Source organism: Adiantum capillus-veneris, chromosome 3 (genome assembly GCF_014529385.1).
Source record: "Adiantum capillus-veneris isolate H3 chromosome 3, ASM1452938v2, whole genome shotgun sequence".
NCBI lineage: Eukaryota > Viridiplantae > Streptophyta > Polypodiopsida > Polypodiales > Pteridaceae > Adiantum > Adiantum capillus-veneris.
Genome location: NC_140933.1, coordinates 169,051,595 through 169,068,537, shown reverse-complemented (window position 1 = coordinate 169,068,537; position 16,943 = coordinate 169,051,595). Strand labels below are relative to the sequence as shown.

The 16,943-nt window shown below is 44.3% G+C and overlaps 1 protein-coding gene across 8 annotated transcripts in view; it reads right to left on the bottom strand.

Annotated features, from left to right (window-relative positions):
• Positions 1-13,109, bottom strand: part of LOC147462162 (zinc finger protein BRUTUS-like) — a 92,812-nt gene extending 79,703 nt beyond the window's left edge. For 2 of the 8 annotated variants that reach the window (XR_015187680.1, XR_015187679.1), the window contains exons 1-4: positions 12,364-13,109; positions 5,620-5,841; positions 5,081-5,275; positions 4,581-4,984 (exon numbers count right to left, since the gene is read on the bottom strand). Coding sequence is in view for 3 of the 8 variants with exons in the window: in XM_086509572.1 (XP_086365698.1) it covers positions 4,581-4,984; positions 5,081-5,275; positions 5,620-5,841; positions 12,364-12,630 (1,088 nt within the window). In the remaining 5 variants the exon portion in view is untranslated. The remainder of the gene's footprint in view (positions 1-4,580; positions 4,985-5,080; positions 5,276-5,619; positions 5,842-12,363) is intronic. The other 6 variants (XR_015187677.1, XR_015187676.1, XM_086509572.1 and 3 more) reach the window with 4 other exon arrangements.
• Positions 13,110-16,943: the final 3,834 nt, after the last annotated feature.

The window sequence follows — 16,943 nt, the reverse complement described above, 5'->3', positions numbered from 1 at the left end:
GATGGGTGACAGGGAGCATCAGTAAGAAGTATCCCACCATCCGGGAACGAACATCTCTGATGCGTCATAGGATGAGTGACATAGAGGATCGTGAAGGGGATTGTATCGTAAGTTCGGTAGGAAAGGACTAGGTGATGGGTATTCCTGATGCGTCACAAGGTGGGTGACGGGTGCATCAAAAAGGGGATATCCATAGACGAGAGGAAATCCGAACTGGAAAGAGGAATACGCGTAAAGACGCAAGCACAAGAATAAAGATGGGTTCTGAGAAGCTTTTCTTAAAAAGCGAAAAATTTTAACGAGTTTTTCGGGAAGAGCAAACGCTTTTCCGTGAGGAATCTATGTCTGCATTGCATTTGTGCATGTGGTTGCATCCAGAGACGCCTGGAAAGTGTTGTGAAAAGCATTGTTTTAAACCTATAAGGTTTTATTGAGTTTTTGGGCAGGTACAGACCAATTTTAAAATATGCCAACCGCCCACTTAATAAGTGGGCAGCCACTTAGAAAATAAAGCAACAAAACCAACCAGCGAATTCTCTCTCTCCCTATTTCGGGTAGAACAGCAAACAAAAAAAAAACCCGAAAAAAAACGGCCACGATCTCTACACGAGCAGCTATTCGTACCGTGGCCAAGGAGCTATAAAAGCACCACATACCCTCACCGAAAAGGAGTTACCAACGTCAGCAAGAGAAGACTCTGCCGCCAGATAACGCAAAGAGATCGCGAGACTACGAAGCACGGAAGTCACTTTTCCCGCACAAGAGCGACAGGTATCTATTGTGGATTCGCCATACGAATTGTTGTCGCGTGTTTGCGTGTGTGTTTGCAGGTACTTCAGCGCGAAGGAGAAGCGAGAAGGCTTCGACCTACGCTTGGGAATTCCCGGAACCGGATACGGAAATTGTCTGTGGAGTCTCGACTCCAAGTACAGACGGAAAGGATTGAGAGCTCGTCTCTCAGATTTCCCGTAACGACCATCGAGTCAGAGAATTAGAACGGAGGGGTTTTCTCCGGTTCTTGTGCTTGTAAAAAGATTCTCCCTAATAAAGGATTCTCTTTAAGGGGGAGACACTTCTAGTCCCCAGTACTGTGTCGATCTTCCACTCTCTATCTCTCTCACTATTTATTTCTCTCCATATCCTTTGGCTCAGTATTAAGTAATAAATTCTATCTATCCGAGTATATTTTATATTGTTATGCGCTCCCATTTGTGACAAATCCCGCCTCCTCAAGGAAACCAATCTTTGGATTCCCGAGAAATTAACCAATGACCAACTCAAACGCAAAGGAATCGAGCTCAAGAAGATGCACGAAGCCCGCAAACAAGGCAAATGGGTAGTTTATCGAGGGGGCAAAGCGGTCATCCAAGAGTTCCGCAATCCAAGCCCCGCTCCCCTCCCTCCAAACCCTCCCTAGGTTTTGTCTTTGCTTTCCTTTTTCTTGTGGATGGACCCTCAGTCCTTATGATATGTATCCGATGCCTTCAGTGGAAGAAACTATTGTACTGTCATGTTTTATTTTGGTCCCATGGGTCATATTTGACCTTCGCGGACGATAGTACTCTCTCTCTCTCTCTCTCTCTCTCTCTCTCTCTCTCTCTCTCTCTCTCTCTCTCTCTCTCTCTCTCTCTCTCTCTCTCTAGCAGTCATGTTTAACCATGCCATGTGCGAGGGCTTGCCTGACACCTGGAGACTATCTACGATTGTACCTATTTTCAAATCAGGAGACCCTATGGAGCCTGGGAAGTATTGCACTATCATGATTGGACAAACATTGGTACGGTTGTCCGCATCCATTCTTGAGCAGCAGCTGAGTAGATGGACAGAGGGAGAGGGAATGCCTGCAGTTGGGCAGGCAAGGTTCAGGAGAGTTTTTCTACTCTTGACCATATCTTGACACTCAAGGCCATCATCGAGGAGGGCAGATCCCGTGGGAGACGGATCTATTGTACCTTTGTGGACTTCCGCAAAGCATTTGACAAAGTACCAAGAGCTAGACTGATGCGCAGATTACAGGAGATGGGAGTACCCACAGAGCTCATTTGGCGGATCATGGCATTGTACAGATCAGTAGTAGGGCATGTACGCACCTCGGAGGGTCTATCTACACCGGTTCACTTCACTATTGGGGTGAAGCAGGGCTGCCCGCTCTCTCCTACTCTATTTGGTATGTATGTGGATGAGGTTTTTGACTACATTGAGAGAGATGGGGATAGAGGTGCATCGCTGGCGGGGACATGGATCCCGCTATTGTTATACGCTGATGATATTGTGTTGATCTCCGACTCTCCGGAGGGGATGCAACGTCACTTGGATACTTTGTATAGGTTTGCCCATGAAAGTGGTTTGTCTGTCAACCTTGGTAAAACCAAGATCATGGTCTTTATACCACCCCACAGTGGATCAGGAGGTCAGTGCCCGCATTCACATACGGCCAGGAGACGGTGGAGTAGCATTCTCATTAAGGAGAGCAGCAGAGACTAGATTGACCAAAGCCCATTCGGCATTGGGTAGATTGGAGAGGATGTGTTCACAGGTTCAGTTTCAGGAGCCTCGGACAAAGCTCTGGCTCTTTGACACATTGGTGGCTTCTACATTGCTCTATGGAGCTGAGATCTGGGGGCCTTCATTGGATCATCACGGGAGGACAGGTCGCATTGATGGATGGGGGGACATGGAGAAGCCCTTGGTCTCTATGATCTCGCGGCTCATTAGAGCCAAGGCTTCAGTACCACGTGCCATTATCCGAGCAAAGCTAGCTGCCCCCCACTAGTGGTTGAGGCGCTCCTCCATACACTGATGTGGGAACTTCACAGAGACGGATACGCCCGCCTTGCACTTGAGTCCTCTCGACAATTAGCCATGCAGGGAGATACAGCATGTTGGTATGGGAGATGACATCATGGTTCCAGGCGCATGGGTTCAGTATAGACAGATTGCCCCCCTTCCAATACTCACTAGACGCACCCTCCATGACTCTTTACACAGTCCGATATCACCAGGCTCATCCGCCAGGACCTGACTAAGCTACACACCAGGAGGACATGGATATAGCCAGCTCAGGAACTGGGCACGAAGATGGCTTTCTATAGAGAACATCTTCTCCAGCTTACGGCGGACGGTTTTGTGCCGAGGCCCAGATACATGGACACCCACTTGTCTCATGGGATACGGTGTGCTATTGGCCAGATACGCACATCTTCACACCAGTTGCGGATCGAGACTGCGAGATACAACGGAGTACCAACAAAGGCCAGGACATGCCCCCTGTGTGACATGGAGCCTGAGACAGAGTTACACTACACATACCACTGCCCCGTCTACTAGAGATACGAGGCCGCTTCCACTGCTTGTTCAAAGAGGGCTTTGGACCACTCTCCAAAGTCATGAGGTACGAGGATCAGAGATGCCTGGGTTTGTTTCTGCTCGAGCTGCGCAGACACAGAGAGAGCCTGCTGAGAGGAGAGGCTAGCCAGTCTCAGAGACACATCACAGACTTCTTTAAAGCAGACACTGGACACCCGGAGGAGCTACTACCACAGCAAACCTTGTCGCCTCACACCAGAGGCACACTGATCGACCGAGCGACTGAATTGGAGATATCCAAACACCCACGACTACGGAAGACTACACAGCATCGACAGAGGCTACATCAGAGGATCCGGGTCACTTTGGCCCAACCTGCACGACGCCCAGTCAAACTGCTGACCATGGAGGAGATTAATGAGATCTGCCAGTGACCAATGCTGGATCTCTTGTGACTTGTGGTTTAGCTACCCGACTAGCTGCTTAGTTCACACCTACCAGCTTAGGATTTCATAATATTTATATTTCATCATGTTGTCATTTCATTTTGTTATTCTAACTCTGTATCAGATCCACCACGTTGTAACGCTCTGGTCTCATAGGTCATTTTGGCCTTTTGAAGACGTTAATATAACATTTCATTTCTCTCTCTCTCTTCCTACGATGTTAAAATACTCTTCTTCTTCTGTGTGTGTGTGTGTGTGTGTGTGTGTGTGTGTGTGTGTGTGTATGCGCGCGCGCTCATCGCACGACCATTCAAGATTCGACTACGACATGAGTAAACAATGTGGAGGGAGATAGAGTGGGCTTTCTCAAGCCTGGTGATATGTTGCAGGGACTCTTCACCCACTACCTACCTATGCATGCCAACTATACCCCCAGTTTGGTACCGGATCAAGCCCCTACGCATGTAGTTTCACTTCCATTAGTTAGAGCTCCACCCCCCTCATCCCTCATACACATCAATCTATTTTATTTTGTAGCATGTTCAATTTCAGCAGTTTGTCCTTTTTTCTAGATAGAGTGTACACAAAGGACGCACATGTACACCATTCCATCTCATAGGTAAAACTTTGGCCTCTAGAAGACGTTAACAAGGCTTTCTTTCTCTCTTTGCCTTTGCATAAAGCAAACCTGTCAGCTGTCGAAGTGGAAATGTGGATAGAACATCCATGGTACATGGTAGGCTGGCTGATCAAACATTCAACATTTTCATTTTCACAAAGAAAGTCGAAGACATTAAGAGCAGCTGTAAGGGTGGTAAGAAAGGTCACCTGTGAAAACCACATGCATCTACCAAGAACTGCAATCGCTCACGAAGAACCGATAAATTTGTACATGCAGATAGCTGTGCGCAAATCACTTCTTGAGAAAATTCAGCGAGTTCTTTCCTGATAGCATCATGCCAGTAGAGCAGTATATCAATGGGAAAGAACGTACTCTCAGCAAGAGACCCGTTGTTATATTCGTCAATACCCACATTAAGACAATCAACCTTCCTCTTGCAAGGTAAGACTTCCCCTTTTGATGCCTGAGGGCATTCTCCTTGGATCGATGATGTCACTCTAAAAAAGTTGTTCACAGACGATGTTATACTAGAGCTGTAAACAGCCTCACAAGCATTCCCAGTGTCTCCATTTATTGCAGAGCAAGGTCCTTTTAACCATGCAAATACAACCTACACAAGGGACAGCATATTATATTTTAGCTTCAGTTAGCCTTAGATAACCTGTGTAAAGTACTGTAAAGTACTGTGAAACTGGATGAATCTTGCCTGTTGTAAAAGCTTCTCTTTTGGAACCACTTGATGCATACAGGCAATCATCTCTTGATGTTCAACCTGTGATAGACAAGAAGCAAGCCAAGGGAGAAATACCTCCATAAGGTTTACTGGAATGCTACACATGAACTGCCATACGAGCCCAGCTTGTTCATGGGTACTAAAATGCTGGATAAGCAGAGGAAAGACCTGTATCCAAGAAAAAAAGGAACGATTGCAAAAGAATGCTAAGTGTCCAGGCTGGATCACGAACTTTAGTGGAGGTTAGAAAAATACACTTGCATGGCAATAGAGCTACAATCAAATGACTTCAGGCAATAGCTACAATTGCTGAAAACTGTTCAAAATTTTTGAGAGACCAACTGCTAGTGACTGCAGGCACATACAAGGGACGTACTTGGTAGCGACAACCCGAAAGGAGTCAAGAACCAATACTATCCTAAGCTATCAATTAGTCAAGATGAAGCTTAAAAGCTTGTAAAACATTTTAATTGATATAACAATTATTTAACAATAAAGCTAGCAAATTTCACCTGTTCTTCCTCCTTTGACATATGCTTGCAAAGTGTAGTCTGAATAGCTTCAGTACGACATATCAGCTCTCGCCGCAATTTTGTTGAAGTGTTTGCCTTCTCTCTGAGTGCTACATTGAGAAGCTCTAGCACCTGATTGAACAAATCACTTTCTTCTTTATGCTCCAAGGAATAAGTCTTTGCCACATTTTTTACTCTGCTATCAAGCGCTGGAAAGATAACCTGCAATGAGTACATGTTAGCTTTTGAAGCAAACCCACCTTTTGAAGATCGAAAAAATCATGAGAGTCCGTTCTAGTTAAGCATGTATGCATGGCAAAGATGGAGAGCAAATAAAATAAAAGATTGTGTCTGGTTGCAAAAACTGAGGATCAAAAACCAAATCTAAGACATTAAAGCACTAGTTTATGTACTTCAGACTTCTGTCGCCGTGCAATGGAGATTCCACAGTTGAACTGCATAAATGAGCAAGTGCCCATTGTGCTCGTCTCCACCTGGTGCGATTGTGGAGTACCTATTAGCAAAAAGTAAATAATCCTATTCTTCAAACACAAGAAACTCTGTGATTGAGAGTAAAATAGCTCGGGGGTAGGTTATGATACGAGTTAAGCTCCTTTTGTAATGATCAAATATCGATACAGATTCTCTATTTTGTCATATCTATTCTCCATACTCTGTCAATTCTCTGTTTTGTCAGTCTACTTCACTCTCCAGTGTCGCGTCACACTTCACGTATCTAGATGATACCAGGAAAAAGTGTTAATGTACAAGAAATGGAGTTTAGACCCTTGGTAGTCATCCACAAGACCATACAATCATCATCAACTCCATGCTACAGTTTATTAACTTGATACTACACCATCCCCACTAACATAATGTATAGCACTGACTAAATACTCAGCATCCGACTATCATCATCAGTAGGATCAATGACTTGGCATACATGCTCTCCCCCCCCCCCCCCCCAAAAAAAAGAAACACACACACAATACATTTACATAAAGGTCTAGTCGTTTTTAATTTGATTACATGTCCTCATTACTAAAATTATCATCTATATGTACCAAAGCGGCTAGCCGAGTACTCATCAGTGCACTTTCCATAGCCGAGAGTTATGGATATCCCCTGCCTTCATTAGGAATGACATGGAAATACAGGCTTCAAACTGGAGGTAAAATCATTATCCCAAGAGGATGACCATTCGCATCATAGAAGAGTCTCGATCAATGAGCTTTGCACACATCTAATCTCCAATGTTTGTAGAGCAGAAGAGATCGCCTTCGTAAGTGCCTAAAGTTTAAACAATTGCCAACATGGCCTTCATGTTACATCCCAATCAGCACATGAGAAAAGATACTGGTCATCTTGGAGTCGCGTGTACCGATCCTTGGCAAGACACATAGGTCTTGACTCCATGCCACTTAACAATATCCCAAAAGCCTTCGTGTTACCTATGAGGACCCAGGTGCACGGTTTGCTTCACGAATTCCTGCCTCTTTTGAAGTATGTCGTCATGTATATTCCCTGCAACGGGAAGCGGTGCAACGCAAAAAGAGAGACTTCTTGGATGTATTCACAGATGCCTTAGCGATGGTTTTCTCGACGAGAATGAGGTAAGAGGTTAGATATACTTTGATCCATCTCCAACATGAGAAATTTGAGTTCACTTCGTTTTTGTGGGAAAAGTGGTTGTATATTGTGTACAATAGAGACGTCTCGAGATCCTCCATGGCCTATCACCCAAAGGATGTACAAACAAGGACAACAATGTGAGGGCTATGTAGATATCAAGGTGGCCTGTATGAGGAATGCAAAATGAACCACTCGAGAGGAGCGTAATGCCATGTGATGTGACCATGATCCATATTGAAAAGAACTAAAGATCTTGCCCATGTGTGAAGAAAGGAGCATCTACGCCTCTCTGCTTGTCATGAGGCTGTGGCAAGTTGGCAACCACTAACCTTAGTTGCTAGTTTCTTTCCATTGATTTTTATTTAACTTTTGGGACCCTCTTTTAGAAGTCACAAATGGTCGGACATTGTGTGGCCGGTGTGAAACGACCGACAGCCAAGAGAGTCACCCGCAGCCATGAAGTGTAAGTCGCCACGAGATGGTCGGCCCGACATCGGAGCAGCACAGAGACGGTGTGGAGGGAGGAGAATTCACTCACGCTTAGCTGCAGAGTGCTCAGATGAGCTCGCATCAGAAGACAAAAGCAATCGGCACTGAAATCTAAGCTATAAAAGGTATCTAGGCTCACTTCAAAGTCATTTAGACCCCACGCGACACTTATAAGTTGGTGGGCACTAGGAAATTAACTCAAAAGAGGCAAAGTGGAGCACAAGAACTTGGAATTACACTATGGCTAATAGGACAAACGATGCCCGTGTTCCTCTTCACAAGACAGACAGGTTGTTCCTCCTCCGGTGTTCGCGCATGGCAAAAGTTCACAGCCACCCCTGTCTGTACCTTTTGTTGATTTGAATGCTCCACAAGGTCAAGGGTTTATGGCTGGGCAGCTAGAAGAGGATGAGATCAAGACACAATTGGTTGCTGCTGTGAATGTGTTTTCTCGGTTGGCGCACAACCCTAGGTTTATGGAATTTCTGCAAGCGCCACCAGAGTCACAACAAACAAGGCAACTTTCTCATGCAGGAGAGCCTGTTGAGGCTCAAGCCCAAGTCCCTTTTGCGTCTCAGCATGGCAGGGAGCACTCGCATGTTGCGGAGTCAGTTAGGGCTCCAAGACAAATTCCTTCTGTCCACGAGCAGGTGGTTGGATGCCTATTCGACAGCCTTTACCAGTTCAGCCAGCCACCTTTCAAAGTCCATATGTTGCATTAAATGGACAAGGAACCAGTTCCCACGCTATGCAACAAGTTCTTCCATCACCCACAGTACATCTTGGGTATTTCGAGGGTGGATTTGTGTTTCAGAGCATGGCTGGTTATGCACTTGGAAACCAGCAATATATGCCAGGAACAGTCTTTGGGGGTGTGCAAGGCATGACACCAAACCCCATGTATGGTAACATTGGCATGCAGCAAGGGTTTCAGTGCAATCAGGGCCAGTTTGGGTGCCACGGCGCAATTTTGGCATGGCTGGTTTTTCCGACCAGCACGCACATATGGCACCACTGACTCAGAGTGTGAATGGCCAAGGGGCGCCAATGATCCCTATTGCAGTGCCCATGTTGTAGACAATTCCCTATGATAATTTGGCTGGAAAAGCCAAAAGCATACAAAGAAGGTGGTGCAGCTGTGAAGTGTGATACTTTCAGCGGCTTTGAGGATAAGACAAAGGCTCTTACTTTCTTATGTAGGGGGGGATTTTACAAAGGACTCCAAGGTTAGGAAAGCTGCGACTTTCTTGAAAGGCAATGCGCTTACACGGTGGACGCCACTGTTGATGCAAGGACAGGGACCCGCCACATGGGTATATTTCAAGCAAATGTTTTTTGCAATTGCATGGCTGTCAAATGAATTTGAAGCCGATGTCATGACGGATATGCACCAACTTACTGTGGCTACTTGCAAGAGCCTACAGGAGTACAATCGGAGGTTCTGTAAAGCGTTGCTCTCAGTAACCTCCTACAGGTTTGTGCCATTGATAGAGAAAATTGAGAAGTTTTGTTGTGGGCTACCTAAAAGGCTTCGAGACTACTGTACAAAGAACAGAGTGGCTACCCTTACTCAACGTACGGAAGTTACCAACACTGGTCATGCATTGTTGAAGGGAGAGGATGGTAGGTTTCAGGGCAACTGAAAGGGGGTCAACAAAGAAGCCCTTTGTGAACGTGACTCCCGAGGCGTCCCAGGGGTCAGAAAAGATAGGGAAACTTGGAAAGCTAAGGACTCAACTGAGACGTATGCAAAACCAAGAAAAAGAAAAGGAAGCATTTCGTGCGCAAGTCGTTCGAGGAAAAGAAGGCTTTAATGGCTGAGAACAAATGCTTTATATGCAGCCTTGCCATTTTGCTGCAGATTGTCCCTAGGGGAGGCGGCCAATTGACTCAAGAGGACAAAGAGGACAGGAAAGGGAAGAAGCCCAAACCCACGGCCGGGTTAGTGCCAGATATGGTGGGTGATAGGCCAAACTCAAATGCCACTGAGTTATGCAGCATAGGGTAAAGTCAGAGACGAGACAACACTCATCTTCTTTGATCCAAGTACTAAAGCAAACTTTATCACACCACAGTTGGCAATCAAGTTGGGCATCAAAGCTGAAGAGATGGGGTACACAACAGAGACAGGGTTGGCATGTCCTAAAAAACTCAGAGTGCGTTATGCCTATTATTGGAAAACTGCGTCTACATATTCAATCATATGTGGACACGGAGGAATTTTATATCATGCCACTGGAAGGGTGCGATGCGCTGTTGGGAATCCCATGGATGTTCCATATACATGGAGTGTTGGATGTCTTCAACAAAAAGATTACCCTTCCGCATAGGGGCAAAACTCACATCCTTGATGTAAAGCTTAAAGTGGATTCTATCCCTATTGTATTTGCTTCGGCTATCACTTATGTAATTAAGAATCATCTTTCTACATACTTGATTTTTGCACGTGATTTTCCAAATAATTGTCAACCAAAGTTATGTGTGTTAGATAAAGAAAGGTCAACATTTTGGTGAGATTTTAGTGACTATTTTTCTGATTCATTACCGGTGCAGCTCAGCAAAAAGAGATTATGGGCCAAGTAGAGAAGCTATTAGAAAAAGGGCTGATTCAACCTAGTTCTTCACCCTTTTGCTCTCTAGTGCTTCTAGTGCAGAAGAAGGATGACTCTTGGCGTGTGTATTGATTACCGTCATTTTGAAATAAAAACATTTCAAGGTTGAAACGTTTTATGATGATAATGGGACTCATAGCCGAGTGACGTGGCCAATGACCTTGTGGAATGAAACGAGGGAGAGGATAAGCCAAGCCTAAGCCCGATCAGAGGAGCTAGACATGGCAGCCCATAAAACGCTCCTTTGGGAGCCAAGTTTATTAGAACCATTAGATTTTCATGCTGTGTGAAAGCAAGAGGCCACAGGCCTATAAATAAAGGCCTTGTGTGAGCTAAGGGTGTCCACTTTTGTGGAGCCAAGCTTACACCGGCAATTGTACTCTCAACTCGAGTAGGAAAGAAATACCACAAGGGGTGCCTAGTTGAGGGATTTTGATTCTAACAAATGCTACAAGTTCCAGAAAGTTTTAAAGAAACGAATACGTTTTTATTAAAGTAGAGCCAGTAGTTGCCAATAGGCAAGGGGTGAAGCATAATGCACATGGCTTAGTGAGTGGATACTCAACTAGATTAGTAGCAAAAGTCTATACACAAACTTATGGCATTGATTTGTTAGAAGATTTTTAGTCTCGTGCCTAAGATGGCCACTATTATGCTGTTATTATAGTGGTTGCATCAAAGGATTGGATTCTGCATCAAATGGATGTAAAGGATGCATTCTTGCACAGTGACTAACAAGGAGAGGTATTTATGGAGCAACCACAAGGTTATGAGAATTTGAGTCATCCCAATTATGTCTGTAAGCTGAAAATGGCACTACTTGCCATTTCACATTGATTGTTGTACATAGCTATCTCATTCTGTTGTACTTTTCTACTTATTTTTTGTAGACCATCTTATTATTTTGAGTAGTGAAAAGAAAAACAAGAGCCTCCACCCTCCATCTCCAATGTGTGTTCTCTTGGTTGTGTGTGTGCTTGCAGCTCGAGGCCTTTCCTTCTCTCTCGCTTTACACTAGGCCAAAGTAGATGCAAGCTCCAAGGCTTGGAGGTGAGCCAACTAGGCTCTATGACAGGGAAGTGAGTCAACGGTCCACCCTTTATGTTGTTTTATAGATCTGTTTGGCTTGTGTCATGTCATGTGTGTGTCATGTCATGTGTGCAGGATGGATACTTGGGGGCTCAACACATGGTCACCGCCCAAACAAAAGTCAAACCATTTGCATGTCCACTGAGCGAGTAATGATATGCCTTGGTAAGGTTGAAAAATTTTGACCTTACAAACTTAAGAGACACCAAGAAAATATATGTCCATAACGCTCAACATGTGGTCACCGCTCAGACAAAAATCAAATGAATTGCATGTCCATTGAGCAGCTAATGATATGCAATCTTAAGGGTGAAAATTCTTGACATGATGAACTAAAAGACGGGCTAAGATGAGTAATTATGCACACCCTCCAAACAAATATTCATGAAGCTGAAAAGCTGTCACCCCACAAACAGACATCATGTCCACTAAGTGACTAAAAAACATCCCTTCACAGGATCGAAAAAGTCTGAACTTGCAAACTAAGAGAGGGGCTAAGATGAATATCTCCATTAAATCTTACACAACCTACAAAAAAGTATCTCCTTCAAACACGCAACCCCATTCAGATATGATGAAACAGTAGAAGATGAGCATATATTGAGTAGTGCTCTCCATAGAGTTTAAATAGTCCATTATTCTTTCCATAATATCATACATGCCCGCAATGGGCTCAGAACGGTTTGGCCACTCGCTAAAGAATGCTAGGAGGAAGGCATGCCTTGAGCAGTATCATTCAAGAGTGCAATACTATTTCCAGACTGTCATACATTCTTACTAACAATTTCAGCTGATCAACAAAGCCAGAAAGTTATTTACAACGTGCCTGCAATAATGCACAGTAAACTTCACTGTGTCTAGGACAAGGCCATAGGTATTCTTCTATCAATGAGAGCCAAGAGAGATTAATGCAAAGACTAACCTCATCCTCCACATTACTATGCTGCAGGTAGACAAGGCGAAGAAATTCGTAGCGTTCATATAGAGCTTGAAACTCTCTCTCGCCACCTTTTTCAACAGCAAGCGCATCCACATAAAGGCGGCCCAATTCAGCTCTAATGGCCTTGTGAAAAAACAGGAATTCTAGTATGGGGAAGGTGGTTGCAGGTGTTGGGGATGTTCTGGTTGCTGGTTTCTGCTCAAATGGCCTTCCAGCATGCGGGTGAGCCACCTGCACAGCGCCTTCCATCACCCCTGCAAGCTAAATGGAAGCTTCTTCTCGGATACAAGCCCCGTAAACGCTGAAGAACAAAGAGCTTAGGTCCGTGTAGGCTGTTGGCAAGGCTTAAATGAATCCCAGTTGGTGCGTCCCAGTTGGTGCGACCGGTTAGATCTCTCTCTCTCTCTCTCTCTCTCTCTCTCTCTCTCTCTCCGCTGATCGTTGTCTTGTCTATGACTATGGGTGGCAGAAGTCCTTCACCATATCAAGGCAACAGCGGACAAAATGCAATCAATTCCATTATCTTGGCAGCTTGTCGGATCTCTCTCTCTCTCTCTCTCTCTCTCTCTCTCTCTTTGCCTGCCAGTGATGGGTTGCTTTCGCTTAAAGAGGGTGAAGTTTCTGTGGGCACGAGCGCCCCCATGGAGCTGGGCACTGCCTGCCTTTCGCCCCACACAACTACACACGAGTCCACCTCGTTCTGTCGCATGGCCGAATGCTTTTTACACAGTCCCACACACTCATGCCAACCTATTACCAATTTTACCGACCAAACATCATTGACACAGGGCTGGGTTCACATGGCGGCGGCGTAGTACCAAGAAACTATTGTGCCATAATTATTTAATAGGAAATTTCTCAAATTCCTGTAGTGCAAGTATGTCCCTACGATTCATTTGTAATCCCGCTTTAAGAAGAATCGTTAAGAGATGCCTTTCTCTGTCCACTCTTTATCCTTCTCTGTGTACTTTTCTCTCGTTAAGTGCCACTCTCTCTCTCTCTCTCTCCGTATTTTCTATGCATGGTTACCACTTGTGCGCTCTCTCTCTCTCTCTCTCTCTCTCTCTCTCTCTCTCTCTCTCTCTCTCTCTCTCTGTGCACGACAACTACAGGTCATTTGCTCTGTGTCAAGAAGCAATAGTCGTAGCAGGAGGTCGAGGGAAATTCAGACTGGCACAACAACTACAGGGCATTTGCTCTGTGTCAAGAAGCAACAGTCGTAGCAAGAGGTCAAGGGAAATTCAGACTGGCTCGCCAGAGAGAGAGAGAGAGAGAGAGAGAGAGAGAGAGAGAGAGAGAGAGAGAGAGAGAGAGAGAGAGAGAGATGGGTCTTGGAGATAGGTCTCTGGGGGGTGGGGTTGCAGAGGGCGCATAGAGTGCGGAGGAGGGGGGAGGTGAAAGTGCACGTGCAGGTTTTTTTGTTCGTGTGATTTTGGGGGAGGAGGGGCTAAAATAATGGGGGAATCTCACGAAGTATTGAGCACTACACCACGATGTAATAAGCCACGTGTCCACACCTTATCGTGAATTTTCTTACCCTTTTGCAGAGACGATGGTACAAGTATACGAGAGGTCGAACACCATCAAAATAGTTTTGAAGGCAACCATGTCCTTTTACGAGGAGCCAAGAGGCCAAGTTGAAAGTGGTGAACAGAGAAGCACGGTTCTAGAAAATGTGTTGTAGAGAAGATTGATTAGTGGGCAGCAAAGTCTCATCACCATGGAGGAGTTATAGTATACTGAGGAAGAGCATGTGGATGTTGACCTTACTTTTTGCTAGGTAAAGAGTGCCATACTTGGCATCCATGTCCACAAGACCTGTAACAATTACTGGTCTATAAAGCTTGTAAATAGCGGAAAATAACTTAACATAGTGAGCATTTCATTAAGAGCAAATTCCTAATGAGCATACAAGAGTGCTTGGTTGGAGATAACAACATTAGCATAACACCTAATTAGTTTGGCATAACAATACTTGAAAGGGGGAGAGAAATAGAACAATTGACAACTATTGAGGATTGGATTTACATGGACCGGTGCCCCTTCCATTAGGCATTTGTATTATAACTTCTCCCATTAAGAGAAACTTTGTACAATACAATTCTTTGTGTTCCTTGGTAAAAACTTGTCGGTGCTATGAAGATGGAAGCTTCATGCACCAAACTTACACGTGATAACACATAACATCAATTAATCGTTGGTCTCACACCCAAGACCTCACACACCTTCGAAGATGGTGAGAGCTAACGGGGTATGAGAGTAGATCTAGAGGAAGAAGGAGTATTCTTCCGAGAAAGAAGTATTTCCTCACTTAATTACTCTTGTAGCTTAGCTTAGCTTAGTAATTAGATAATAGAGGAGAGAAGCATGGCATTGAAGCTTAGCTCTTGGTTGGATTTGCATTCCATATCCAAGATTGTTGGTGCAGGCCTGCATTCTCAAACTTGGAGAAGAAGATGAGCTTTCCATTAAAGCTTGGGGAAGGAGATGATTTTCTTGCTCTACACATGAGTTGTGTGAGTGTGTGTGGAATAATGCCCTTCAAAACAGCCCCATCTCTCCTCTTGGTTGACCCCCCTTGCCAATTACTCATGTTACATTCCTATTGGCCCTTGAAAAGCCTAGCCAATAGTATTTGCGTATGAGTTTTACTCTTGCTCGCTTCCTATTGGCCCGTAAATAATTTGGCCAATAGCCTTTGAGAGGCCCAATCAAGAGCCTTGTGACAAGTGTCCATCCTTTTTTCCATTTTGTAAATGCCAAATAATTAATTTAATTATCTGCTTTGCTATTGGACCTTTTAGTCCTTTGGCCAATAGGAATTAAGCAATTTTAGGAACTGCTTAATTATCATTGAACCTTTTGACTGTCCAATAGTCTTTTAAGGAGACTATTTCTTATTGGTTATTTTTTTGAGCATTTATAAAAATAAAATTTTAGTTTACACTAGCTGACTTCTCATTGGTCCACCTCTGCGCCCATCCAATAGAATTCAGGCAAGAATTGGGGGTTTCTTTGCATGCCTGACACGTGTCCTCTTTACTTTGTGGAAAGGATAAGCTTAGGTGTATAGTGTGTGTGTCTAGTCACTTCTCAAGCTTTGTCATCTTCCCAACTCGCCCTCTAACTTGTCCTCTAGCTATTTGGATTTTTGTACACACACAAAGCATCCAATTCCATTAACATTTGACCATTGGACTTACACTTTGAAGTTTTGGAAGTTAACCTTTTGGAAGTCTTAATGGGCCGAACCCTAAGGTCTTTGGAGCCCATTCATTGCACATTGCACATTGCTCTTCTGTAGATGGTACCCCTTTGGATCCCTGCTATGGGCCCCCCTACTGTGACCAGTCTGCTAGCCTTACTAATAATCTAGCTGTTTCTCCCCCCCGTTTCTCCCCTGGTACTTCCCCATATTAAATGATCAGTTTAGCATGAGAAAATCATTTAGGAGAATTCGATATTAGTTATTCTGACATTACCTCTCTCTTGAAATCATGGTCGTCCTCGACTATGAGGTAGAGATGATAAAGCATAGTTATTAGTCTTTTGCTTAGCGGATATAGGATCCCTATTTTACCCTACGACACCATTCCACAATGGATGACTAATCCATTTGGCGCTTGAGAGCCGAAGCTGCCGCAAGCATGTCTGCGCATTAGTCCTATCAATCTTCCATAGTAGAGTGACAAGCTCTACTTGGTGTTTGGGAGACGTCGTCTCCGCAAACTTCATCTTAAGCATGCATGCTTCTTAACATTTGCGCACAATAAAGAAAAAGAGAAAGAGTCTTATAAGACAAAAACATTGATCATTTAAAACATATTTACATTTGCTTACTCTAGGGAATGATTGTAAGCATTGACAAGGTTTAGGTTATCCTTTAATTGCATGCATTGCATCCATCTAGCATCTTCGAAAGGATAATTCTTAAACTTAATAAGATACCGTCAGATAATCTTACCACCTCTCAATACCTTGTCTTCGTGTCGGAGAATGGACTCTGGCTGCAATACCTCTTCTTGGTCTTCAATCTCCGGTGGGTCTTCTATGGTTGCTTCTTGGGGTGGCTCTCCTTGGTAAGGCTTTAACAGGCTCACATGAAAAGCATTGTGTATGAGCCTGTGGTTGGGCAACTTGAGCTGATAAGCCGTCTCATTGATTGGCTTAAGAATCTGAAAGGGGCCATAGTACCTTTTTGCTAGTTTAGCATAGTATTTTTGGTGTCCCGTAGGATTCTTGCCCGTCGTGTGCCTTAATCGAGCCTTGGGAAATTTAAGCAAGACCCAATCATTTTCTTTAAAGGTCAGGGCTCTTCTGTGCTTGTTAGCAGCAGCCTTTTGCCTTTGCTGTGAGATGGATATAGCATCTTTAATCTTTTGGAAAGATTCTTGTAGGTCGCGGCTATATTCATCTACAACGAAGATCTTCCCATGTACCTTAAGTAGCAGGGGACTTTTTGATCTTCCCTCAATTACCTCAAAAGGTGCTTTTCCCGTGGATGTATGTACTGTGTTATTGTAAGCATACTCCACTAAAGGTAAGTACTTCTCCCATTGGGA